The 12,856-nt window shown below is 38.5% G+C and overlaps 1 protein-coding gene across 1 annotated transcript in view; it reads right to left on the bottom strand.

The window, feature by feature from the left end:
- Nucleotides 1-1,084: 1,084 nt before the first annotated feature.
- Nucleotides 1,085-12,856, bottom strand: part of LOC140328028 (cytochrome P450 2A13-like) — a 38,140-nt gene continuing 26,368 nt past the window's right edge. The window contains exons 6-9 of the mRNA XM_072407324.1: nt 7,253-7,394; nt 5,975-6,162; nt 2,609-2,750; nt 1,085-2,528 (exon numbers count right to left, since the gene is read on the bottom strand). Coding sequence (XP_072263425.1) covers nt 2,329-2,528; nt 2,609-2,750; nt 5,975-6,162; nt 7,253-7,394 — 672 coding nt within the window. The 3' untranslated portion in view covers nt 1,085-2,328. The remainder of the gene's footprint in view (nt 2,529-2,608; nt 2,751-5,974; nt 6,163-7,252; nt 7,395-12,856) is intronic.

The raw sequence follows: 12,856 nt of genomic DNA, 5'->3' as shown, positions 1-12,856 counted from the left end.
AATTATTTTGTATATTTCAAGTTATTTTGTATTGAATCCAATACAAAGTGATCATTAATATATATATATATATATATATATATATATGCTACTGTACAGTTATATTACAGGTTTCAGTATTCTTGACTTATTTATGCACCCTTGTTTTAACAGATTTTTGTGTTTTTTAATTAAAGTTTATTATTACGTTTATTAAATATTGGACATATTTCAGTGGGTTAGGCCTAAGAATTATAGGCTTAAAATGTACAATAAATTTTCATTAAAGACAATTTACCACTTTAAGATATAAAAATCTGGACAGTATCGAACCGCCCTGGAGGTTAAGAACACTTTGTATGGTATCCAGTGGGTAGAATGTCTCATCCACCAAAAAGCAAGCATGTTCATCGAGGACTGTCCCAGACTTATCCACATTCTGCTCAGGGACTATATAACATTCTTTACAGAAGAAGGGGACATTTAACAAGATACCCCCTCTCCTTTTGTGTCTTTGTCCTTCAATAAAGCTTTGGACCTGTGACTTTTTTAGCCCCTTTTCCATCCCTCTATCCTTAGCCCTCATCACACCTGAATTCATATTGATGTGAATCTGGGGTGTAGTCATAATAAAAGAAAAGGAGGCATGTTACTATCTATGTAAATGAGCCCGCCCTACTACAACCCTTTGTGTCACTCAAAGGGAAGAAACGTCCCACATAGTGACATTATGATACCAGAACCCTCTCAGACCTACGATAGAAGAGTGGCCGGCTTGTGTTTAAGAGAGACAACCCGCTCACTGCCCTGAGCCTGCATTTCCATACAGAAGACAGTCCGCGGCTCTGGCCCCGGACCACCAAAGAGATCTTTGCAAAATAAGAGTGGGCATGTGTGCCTATTCAGGAAAAAAGTGGCCCCACTACACCCATGATGTGAATGTATTTGTTTGATTTTGTGTGGATCCAGAGGTATCTTGGGTGCTTTATGTCTGACAATGTGCAAGTTAAGTATTGTGGTACCTTAGGTGTGACATACTTGGAAGGGGTAAAATCATGATGTGATGACATGACTTTTGCATCCCACTGCACATCAGGCATCAATCTGTAGTGTGAATGTAATTTATTGCATGATTTTGATGTATTATTGTACTACATTACAGGGTGGATTGTACCCCAAACCATAATCCTACAGTATTATTTTATATAACAGTTTTTATAAACAAAAACATCATTTTTTCCTAAAATTTGATTTAAAATATCATGTCTAGATCAGTTAGTCTTCTTCTAAAAGCGAGGAAAGGAGAAGTTCTATTCCTCAAATCTGCCGTTTTTTAATTTCAGCAGGTTAAAACAATCAGATCATTTATGATAGGAGTTTGCCAACTGCATATAACCTTTTTTAACTAAACAAAGAAAATGTTTAAAAAATATATATTATTGCTTGAAAAAAAAAACTAAAAACTCTTTTTATAATCTTGGCATATGGTATATTTTCAGGTGTTTTGTATACCACAAAAAAAGTGTTCCTACCACCAACCCCACTGTCACTACTGTGTCCCTATACATTGCTGAAGAACACAAGCTCCCCTGTGGAGTTTGATGGCATGGGTGGTAGTAGTGCAAGCAAAGTTGTAATGAGTTTTTTTTCAGGCAATAATATATATTTTTTCAAATTATTTATTTGTTTTTAAATATCATCAGGGCCACATTAACAAGGCTCTGAATGATGGCACTGTTAGGAAACATCAAGTTATCTCTGACCATTTACAATCACTCTATATATAGTTGGAGCCAGGCTTTGTGGGACCTTTCACAATCATCTCTCAAGCTTTAGGGGCAGGCTAAAACTATGCATTCGGGCCAGAGGATCCCCTGAATCTGGCACATGTACAGTGGTCCTCTTATGTTGTTCATCAATTTCTTGTGGTGAATAAATGACCAACTTATCAGCAATAACCGCTGTGCATTTCAATGGACGAAAAGCACTGTAGGGTGCAGCTCACTCAAACGCCCTTCTCAATAGAGCTGGATGGCATTGTGTGTAAAGCACACTGTCGTTCATCTGTCACAGAAAATGATCATGAAAGATCATTTCCAACGACAATTTTCTGATCTCCATCCAACTTCTTTTCAGGGTTCAGTGAGGGACAAGTAAGAGTTGCTACAATTGTTAGGAGGCTCCATTGGGACTTCTAAAAAAAAAATCCATTAAACTTTCAAGAAAAGCATGTGAGATGTCTACAGATTTAGGCGATAGTAAGTACTGGAAAAAAAATCTTGTGAAAAATGAAAATTGTGCCCCTCAGCCTTTATATTGTAACTCCTTTTCAAACTATTCTATGTTTATCTAGCTATTCCTTTTCCCCATTCTGGGATTGGCTCTCAGATTGTAGGTGAGTCCCTCTTTTCGGACAGCCCTACGGAGCACCTCCAGGTTGAATGTGTCTGTGGGATTCACAGGTTGAAAAGAGAAATTCTGGAGCAGAGCAGTGAGGAAGAGGAAGATCTCCATGCGAGCCAGACTTTCTCCTGGGCATATTCTCTTCCCTGGAAAAAGCAAAGAACATCATGAGATTTCATGACCATGCCAGATAAAGCCACTGCTAATGTTTCACTTTGTTTCTTACCTGCAGAGAAAGGAATCAGAGCTTCCTGTGGACAGAACTTCCCATTTTCATCCAGGAAATTTTCTGGATTAAAGTCATAGGGCGACTTCCAGTGCTTTGGGTCTGATAATGCAGAACCAATGAGAGGAAAAACGGTGGTCCCCTGCACCACGATGATAACAAAGTCATATATCGTATCAGCACATTTTCATAACAATGCTTTAAACAGATAATTTTTAACACATCAGGCCTAACAGTCTGATTTCTGATTTCTTGCAGCAAAGTTACATACTTAGCAAGTACATCGCAGGTGGTGAATCAAGTGATGAATGTTGACATCATACATAATTTTCTGACCAACTACCGAGAAACTCGGTGTCACAAAGTTAGGGCAGAGTCAGACAAGTGTATTGGCCTTTTGAAGGTCTGATCATTTTTACACAGAAATCTTGTGTTCACTTTTTAGACAGAAAATGAATTAGACTACCTGTGATCTCCACTCTTCATATACTTTTATTTCAAAGGTAAAAATAGATTTTCTGATCTTAAAGTAAAGATGAATTTTCTGATCTCAAATGCGGAGGGCCAACTCCATACAACAGGAATATCAGTTTTATGTTATGGAGGATTCCTCAGGGGTAAAAAGGTTGAGAAACCTTTCATGATGCACACAGAGCCAAGCTCCAAGTTACACAGCACAAGTCACCAGGAGCCAGGGAGTTAGTTATTTGACAAAAGACATTGCTTGTCTCCTTTGGAGAAAAAAAGCCACCAAGAGGTAGTTATTTGACAATTTAGGTCTACTTTATTTGCTTACCAGAACATGCTATTCTGGAGTTAAACAATATTACAGAAATGCGAATTCAGCAGAAATGCGAATGCCCAGTGCAGCAAATTCGAACCAGTGCAGCAAATGTAGGTGGCAGAAATATCGAACCTATTTTAAGCACATTGAAGCCCTGGAAATAGGAACATTAACCAGGTAAATCATTCACGAGAAAGCTGTTTTTAAACTCTTACAAACCTCTGATATTTACCAGACCACAAGGTATCAGAGTTCAAAAAGAAAACATTTTTTCTCAATTGTATAGTTGTTAACCCTACCAGAATTCCACTGGGCGATACGTTCCTGTACTCCCTGCTGATTGAACTAGTTATTAGTTACCAGTGTTTCTCTTTAAACTACATCACAACACTGTAATATAGAGATTTTTTTTACATTTTAATGGCCACAGACAGCCAAACCAAAGAGTTTAACCGGTAATTTATCATCATTAAAATTTTAACATTTTTTATTACAAAAATGTCTTTCTATGTTTAGTCTAACAAAATACTTATCAATTTAGGCATTGGTAGTTGAGCACTTGTGAAAACCATTCTTCACGTGAGCCTGTTTGGTTAGTTCGGTCTGGACTAACTCCATACAATAAAAGAATCTTCTTCTCAGTACTTTCAATAACATAGTAAACATAAAAAACAACCAAAACCGGTTCACTTTCTACACTTTTTGGCCCCACTATATCCCAAAAAGAAAATGGAACTTTTTGGACCCGGACAGCCTTTTCCAAATTCACAGCCTCTGTACTCATCTGCAACCACCATTCCAATTACTAAGGATCAGCTTTAAAGTCTTTCACATAGTTTCTCTTGCAGATAAATCAACTTTTCAGGATTTGGTATATCCAATTGACACATTAACGTATATTGTAAGCTCTTCGAGGCAGGGTCCTTTCCTCCTGTGTCACTGTCTGTATTCATCTGTCATTTGCAACCCATATTTAATGTAGAGCACTAGGTAATATGTTGGCGCAATATAAATCCTGTTTATTATTAATAGCTTATACATCTTCAAAACATCCGCCTCTGTAATTCCAGCTACCTTCGAGGTCTCAGATCTTGTCACCCTTACCCTAGGTGTCGGGGCTTGCTCTACATTAGTCTTCCATTTTAATTAAGAAATCTGCCTGTTTTTCCATTTCCATCTCGTTCTCTGACTCTGATGTACTACCTGAAGATGATTCTGTACCACCTTGACTTTTCTCCTGGGTCTGTTCTTTATTCACTGGAGATTTTGTAAAGCTTCGGATTCTTCTTCATCTTTTCTCTCTCCTTTCTTCCTAGAAGGACAGGCCATGTACAAATGGTCGGTACTTTGGCATAAACTACATTTTCATCCAGCCGTCCACTTAATTGTTGTATGCTCCAAGGACCCGCATACAAAACAAACATCGAATTTACAGTCCTCTTATTTTTTCCCAAGTATGCAAAAGTTTTGCAGAAACTGTAAGAACAGCTCACTATTAACCTTTCCCAACTTTGCCAACATCCCAATATCCTCCTGCAAATGGCGGTTCGCCTTGAAGTCCCAGTCCAGATCATAAATTTATTCTGGAAAGGAACTTTCCAGATTCACAATAAAGTTTCAAAAGTAAAATATCACCAACTGGAACATAAGGTGAAAACATTCTTACCACGAGAACCACTGCTTCCTCAAAATGGGGTATGGTTTTTATTTACCTTGCCTAATCATCTTTCATTTTAATGGATTACAACTGAGTACTGAGTACCACTCCAGTCACAAACACCACACCAAAGGTAACGCTGTTCATGAACTTGTAGATCGCTAGGATCTCTTGTTTTTGGAACACACACAATTCAAAAAGGATCTTGTCGAACAAAGAGTATCAGACCATATGAGTTTCTTGCTGAACAACACCACACGACGTGCACACTGGGGCACGTGTTTGTGCTACTCTGGCTCCACCATGACTATTGGCCAATAACCTCCACTATACCAGCCAGCTAGGGAATCACAACTCTACACTTTTAGGACAGTGTCCTCCCCAATAGCAGCAGGAAGAGCACCGGCAGGAAAACACTCGCAGGCAGACGTGGACTGGTATGCCTTCACACAAATTTTTGGATTCCAACACTTGGTCTAAGCCAAAAGGCAGAGAAGCAATACCCCATTAAGGAACCAAACTTGGTGCCCCTGTTCCGGGAACCCCAGGGCACTCGCCAAGAGGCCCCCTATTTCATAGTTAAAAGCAGCCAGATGCTTATGTATTATGGAGAAGATGATTGGAGGTAAGTTGTATTGTAGTTCTAACACCGTCCTATGGTGACAATTCACCTTCTCTACAGATGCAGTGCATGAAGGTTGTCACCCTAGGACAGAAAGTGTGAATTTGTCAGGAACACAGATTTACTATAAGGCTTTTTCCCCTAACAGGAAGTGTAGGAGCACTTCAAAACAGAAACTGGCTTGCAGTATGAATATCATTCGCAGAGTGAGATTTTATGGGTATATAGGGCAGAAACAATCCTGACAAATGTTTACACTTGTCATCCCCTTTACATCCTCAAACTTGTCCAGCAAAGTCTTACCTTGGGGATGGTAAAGCCTCTAAAGGTGGTGTCCTCTGAGACTTTATGTGCAAGTGCCATTGGGGCGATGTCTAGGTATCTCATTATTTCATTGGTAACAGCATTGGTATACGGCATCTGTAAGCGGTCAGTAATGCTGGGCAGTCTGTCCATGCCAATGACAGAGTCTATCTCTTCCTGTATCCTCTCTAAATGAACAAAAATTAATTGTCAAAATATTCATTTAGGAACAATTACAGCTGTAAACAATATAAATTCCCTCTAAATTCTTCTTTGTAAATATGATGTTTCTTTTATTATTTGGCCTAATTTACCTGTTTGAGCTAACAAAATGTATAATTCAATAAATACAACAGGCAGGCTCCTGCAAAGAAGCCTAACTGCATAGTTAAATGAACCTAACTAGCCTTCATAATAGGCAAGGTAAATAATGATGAGTGCATCCATTAGATGGTGATTGTACCTGTGCCATGATGGCTGGGAACAAACATAACAAAGGAACTGCTGTTATAATTCAAGATAAAAAATGCTGCTTGTGAGTATTAATTGGGCAAAGCTCATTCAGGCAGTCTCTTTTTTCCATCTTAACTGACTTCTAAAATACAAAAATGTCTGCCTGATCCATTAGGAATAAAAAGCCTCTTAAAAAACAGTAAAGTCAAAAGACAAATAGATGAGCAGATAATTAAAGAGATCATCTCTCTTTACGGTAAATTATGATTTTATTCAATCAATAACCCCTGTCTGTGTACTATTGCCAAATAGAAAGAAATAACTTTGTTTTTTTTACCTGACTGAACATCGGAACAACTAGCCTATTTATTTTGTTGGGCAAATAACAGATGTGCCTTTCACCTCTTCCATTACACACACCACTTTCTCTGCACCGCAATACAGCTAATAGTCACATCTTTGCTACAAATATTTAAAGCAGAGCAATATTGACCCAAATTGGATGCTCCTAGTTATCTGGGGAAAAAATGACAGGCCTTCTTTTGACCTAGTTCCTCTGAGCCTAGGCCATTATGTATCCTGTGGCCTTTCTACGCTGACCTGAGCTTAGAAAATTACTCGACTGAACAGAAAGAAACCACACAGAAAAATGTGACATTGCTGGATTTTCCCTTGGAAAAAAATGTTATGTAAAAATATTTATTTACCCTATAGAAAACGTATGCACACTTGAAAAACATTGTATAATGTCTTGCTAATGTTTATTAATCTAAAGTTTTTCTGAACACACTGTGGTTTCTCCTCTGCCGACTGTTGACCTCTTACCTTGGATCTTCTGGTGTTTTATCATAACTAGCAAACTGAACTGCAGGGTACTGGATGTGGTTTCTGTTCCAGCAAAGAAAAGTTCAAATACAGAAACCAGTAGATTCTCTGTGCAGAATTCGCTGTTCCTTTCATCTTTCTCCTGCAATTAAAAATCATAATGGTGAGATTTTGTAAGGCTTGATTTACAGAGACTTTCCAGCAGTAGTGATCAGCACCCCTAGGTACCAATGGGCAGGGAGGTTGTGGTGAGTCTACAGCTTTCTTACACCGTTGAATGAAGTCATTGAATGAAGAGGTAGGTGGGAAATAGCCCTAATGCTTCCTGCTGCACAAATGTAAAGCAGTAAGGCCCACAGCCCTTGGTGCAAGCTGAAGCCTGGCAGCACTAAACAACTGTTTTCAAAAAGTTGGAAAGGTGTTTTTTTCTTGTCAGGGTCTTCTATTGTATAAAGAGTCATTGCCTTTTTTAGGTAACAATTATTCTGCTACTCATTGACCTAAAATTATTGTCTGCTATTCTATCCAACATTCATTGGATTTCTTTGTTTAACCAGCCGAGCGATAAGCCCGACCTTGGTACGGGTTTAAAATAGTTACAATTATCGATAAACCCGAACTTTTCTCACTGTATGAAAATACAGTGAGAAAAGTTCCTGTTTATCGATCACTTACCTGGTACCGCTGCGATCATCCATCATCGTGTTCCAATGTCGTCCTCCAGTGTCGGGTGCCTTCTCCTTCTTCTCCGTGCGTGTACGTCGGTGCGTGTGCAGGAAATTCAAATTGAAACTCATTCAAACACATTTTGTATTGGATTGAATACAAACTCCTATATCCAATCCAATACAAAATAATTCAAAATAAATACAAAGTATGTAATTGGTAAATTCAAACTCTCATTTTGTATTGGATTGGATACAGGAGTTTGTATTCAATCCAATACAAAATGAGAGTTTGAATTTGTTCTCATTTTGTATTGGATTGAATACAAAGTTCTGTATCCAATCCAATCCAAAATAATAGAAAATATATTTATGTGGTTTTGTCTATAGGTATGTGACGGACACTAGGGAGGTGTTTTAGAAAAATATATTACTATACAGTATACCGAATGATCGCATTTTCAGTATTTTTCATTTATTTATGTATTCTTGTTTAAGCTGATTTTTTGTCCTTTATTTAATTTTATTAAAAGTATTTTTTTTTTTTATGATTGTGTGTTTCAAACATTTTTTATATTCATGATATCTACTAGAACCCTGTTCGGACATATTTCTGTAAGTTACAGGTCTACAATTTAAAAAAAAAATTTCATGAAAAACAGTGTAACGCTTTTGGAACAGAAATCTCAGTGTAACGCCCAGGAGGTTAAGACCTGTACTTGAAAAGTGTGTTCAAGTATGTTTGCAATAAACACTAATGGTGTTGATAATTATTTTATTCCCTGACAATAATAAAAAGAAATATTATGGTTTTAATACCCATTCACATTAGTTAAGGTAGTGTTTATCAACCAGGATGCTAGGGGCTCCTTGAGTTATAAACAATTTGTGTCTCTGAGGTCAGTTTAACTGACAACAATGATCTGTTTGGCTATTTATAAGTATAAGGATGAAATTCTTTTCTTTACTTCAGCAATGCAAGTGTCATTTTTCCTACTGACCACCACACTAATGTACTGTGAGCTGTGGATATAGTAAATATAAGAGGAGTACCTTGAAGACCTGAAAGTTTTTTCAAGGGGTTCCCCCAAGTTCAAAAGGTTGCTTAGGGGAAGGTTATTATTGCTGAAAAGATAATACAGAAGCAGTACATAGATGATCATACAGAGTGCAATAATTGTAACAAAACAGCCATTATTATTATTATTGATTTTTAGGGCTCTTTTAAATGAGCAGAAAGTAGGAGCAAACCAAATAGTACATAAATAGAAATAGAAGACCATTCCAGAGAGTCAGGGCAGCTCTAGAAAAGTTTTGCAGTCGTGCATGTGAGGAGGTTGAGAGTGAGGAAGTCATTAGTAGGTCAATGGAGGAGGGAAGAGAGCGGTTAGGGGAGTGTTTTTCTATCAGGTTACAAAGGTAAGTGGGACAAGAACTGTGGAGGGATTTGAAGGCAAAGCACAGCAGCTTGAATTTGATTCTCAGGTGAAATGGAAGCCAATGAAGGGAACTACAAAGAGATGCAGCAGAAGAGAAGTGGTCGAAAGGATGAATGAGTCTTGCTGCAGCTTTCATAATAGATTGTAGAGGAAAGAGTCAGGTTAGTAAAATATCAGAGAGGAGAATGTTACAGTAGTCCAGACAAGAGATGATAACAGTGTGTACAAGGAGTTGGTGATCTCTGGGGAAAAGTAGGGATCGATTTTGGAGATGTTGTGCAGGTAAAAGTGACAGGACCTGGAAATGTTCTGAATATGGGGGGTAAATGAGAGGGTGACACCAAAACAACGTGCCTTAGGGGTGGGACGAATAACAGTATTGTTAACAGTTTAAACTCCCCCCCAACATATTTGTAATTTGGGGGAGGGATTATGGGTTCTGTTTTATCCAGGTTAAGTATGGAAGTTCATTAAAGGTGTTCCCCTCTCTTCACTAATAATTTTCAATGTTGAGCCACCTCATTAAGCAATCATATATAATGTATAAAAGAAGTAAAAGAATGAGGTTCACGGCTCAGGGATCGTATGAAATAATATATATGTGCATTTGTTACGTGGTATCAAAGAAAAACATTTACATAACAGTCTTTAGATTGTAAGGATGTATTGGAAAGGCACAGGCCTTCCATTGAAATTTTATAAACAGGTCTTGTAAGTTGAAATGAATAGGGTCACAAAGGAGTATTGCAGGAAGATGAGCACTGAAACCACAGGCCTGTGCCTCTCCAATACATCCTTACAATCTTGATGGATGAATTAAACACCAATACTTGTTGAGTACCAAAGCTTTTACGAATTGTTTATGTACATCAATATAGAAATATACCCAAATCCTCTTTAAGGCTAAAGGAGCACTAACTTGAACAAGGTTTTCAACCTTCACCTTGCCACATTTATCCTCACGCATGTTTGTGTCTTTTATGATCTCCCATGGACCGTAAAGTACATATAAAAGATATGCCTGAGGAAGCCTAATGGTGGTGAAACGCGTTGGATTTTTGCACAAACTCTATAAGGTCGGGACTTTTGCGGTTCTTCACACATTTATTTGTTTGATGACATAGAAGCACAGTGTCTAGTATATAATATATATGTGAAATGTTAACAGGACCAAGGTAAAATACCTGATTGTGTTATGTAAAGGTTTTTGTTTGATACCTTTGTAACAAATACACATATATATTATTTCATACAATCCCTGAACTGTGAACCTGAGCTGTGAATTCTTTTTCTTCTTTTATACATTATACAGGTTGAGTTTCACAAATCTGTCAGACATCCATGACGATATGGCCGACAGGCAGCATGACACATTATCTAGGACTGGAGGAGACAAGACAGGGGTGGACAGATATATTTGAGTGTCATTAACATACAGGTGGTACTGTAAACCAAAGGAGGATATGAGACTACTGAGTAAAGAGGTGTACAGAGAAAAGAGAACCGGTCCAAGGTTATTATTGAGGTTATTATATGGTTATTATTATATGGTTATTGCGGGGGCCAGGGTGGAGGAATGGGCACAGAGTAGATGAGGGGGAATTGGGTAAAGCTGACAAGTAGTAGATGGAGATGATGAGAGAAAAGAGGAAACTGAGGGAGGTCAGTAATGATTGACAGGTGGATGGGGTGGATATGGTTAAAGCGGCACAGTAAGCAGAGATTTTGTCAACTTCATCTCTGAAATAGGTGGCTATGTCTTGGCAAAATATGTACCTACTCTGCTGAACACATTAGTAGTTCATTATTGTTTGCCACTGAAGGCCACCCTTTTGGGGTTCGTAAAATAAAAAAAAAAAAACACCCTGTATAGATTTTTTCAGTAGAGAATCTGATCTACACTACTTTTTAGATGTGGTCCTCTACATATCCTTTGGATACAAAGGTGGACATGTGTCTACATGTTCTTGAACAATATCTCCCATACGATACTACGAGTAAAATACACTTCTTTTATTTCAGGACTTCGTGCAAATGCAAAAGCTTATTCAAGCTGCGACTGCATAGTAACTTCCCGGTTGACTTACCTGCCAACATGACTGCATTGTATACTGAAGTATTCAGTGCATTTTATTTTTGTGGGCAGAGTCATTTTGTCCTTAGAATTCCACTAAACCTGTTTCGAAAAAAGCTCCGCTATGTGATAGCTTTTCCTACCACTACTGCACAGTTACTGTCCCACTTACATTTCTGACATGGTTAAAAAATACTCCCCCTGCCACTCCCTCCGCTCCTCCAATGATCTACTAATGACTTCCTCACTCATAACCTCATCACACGCACAGTTACAAGACTTCTCTAGAGCTGCTCCAACTCTCTGGAATGGTCTTCCTCACCCTATTCGGCTTGCTCCTACTTTCTGCTCATTTAAAAGAGCGCTCAAAACTCATTTTTTTAAACTTGCCTACCCATCTTCTTCTGTCTGCTAAACCCTCATTACTTCCCACCACTACATATCGCCCATCCTATTGTGTGTGAAATTCCCCCACCTACTAGATTGTAAGCTCTTCGGGGCAGGGTCCTCTCCTCCTGTATCACTGTCTGTATTAGTCTGTCATTTTCAATCCCTATTTAATGTACAGCGCTGCGTACAACTGCATTGTTCCAATTTTCAGAGTAACGTGGCATTCCTTCTATGCCAACGTAAAGGAAAACCTTTCATTTGATTTTCAAACTATGCAAAACACTTTTATACTGACCACCACAGTCAATTAACTACTAATAAGTGGTCATTTCTTCACTGACCAATTGTATTATTATATTTCTGATTAAATGATCAACCAAATATGCCAGGAGCTGTAGGTATAAAGGTGTTTTTTCCCTGATATCTATAAATTTCAAGGGTTTCTTTATACAAAGGCTGCCTTAGTCCTTTACCAGTGGCACTGGGGGATTAGATGGAACCAAAAGTTTTGGCTATCAATAAATGTGTACCCTAAGTCTTTGGATATGTGCTGGAGGTGCCATCAGGGCACCATGCTGTACACTTGGTGGACCTGCCCGTTGAATCAGATTCATTGGCAACATGTCTGCAATATAGGTCAACAGATCGCTGGGACTTCGTTACCCTCCACCCCTTCAGCATGTTTATTATTATTTTTATTAAACAGGATTTTTATAGTGCCAACATATTACGCAGTGCTGTACATTAAATAAGGGTTGCAAATGACAGATGAATACAGACAGTGATACAGGAGGAGAGGACCCTGCCCCAAAGAGCTTACAATCTAGTAGGAGGGGGAATATACACACAATAGGAGGAGGATATGTAGTGGTGGGAAGTAGTGGCTGTTTCAAAAGACAGAAGATGGGTTGGGGAGGCACCCGATCCTCCTTAGTTTACTACATTGCAGTTTGGTGTGCTGGTTGTTTGTTTCTTGTCTGTTTTCCTGTCCGTCTGTGTACCCCATTAGATCCCGTGTTGTTCATCCCTACCCCCC

Source organism: Pyxicephalus adspersus, chromosome 4, assembly GCF_032062135.1.
Source record: "Pyxicephalus adspersus chromosome 4, UCB_Pads_2.0, whole genome shotgun sequence".
NCBI lineage: Eukaryota > Metazoa > Chordata > Amphibia > Anura > Pyxicephalidae > Pyxicephalus > Pyxicephalus adspersus.
The sequence above is the reverse complement of the archived record's forward strand: the minus strand, read 5'-3'. Positions and strand labels throughout refer to the sequence as shown.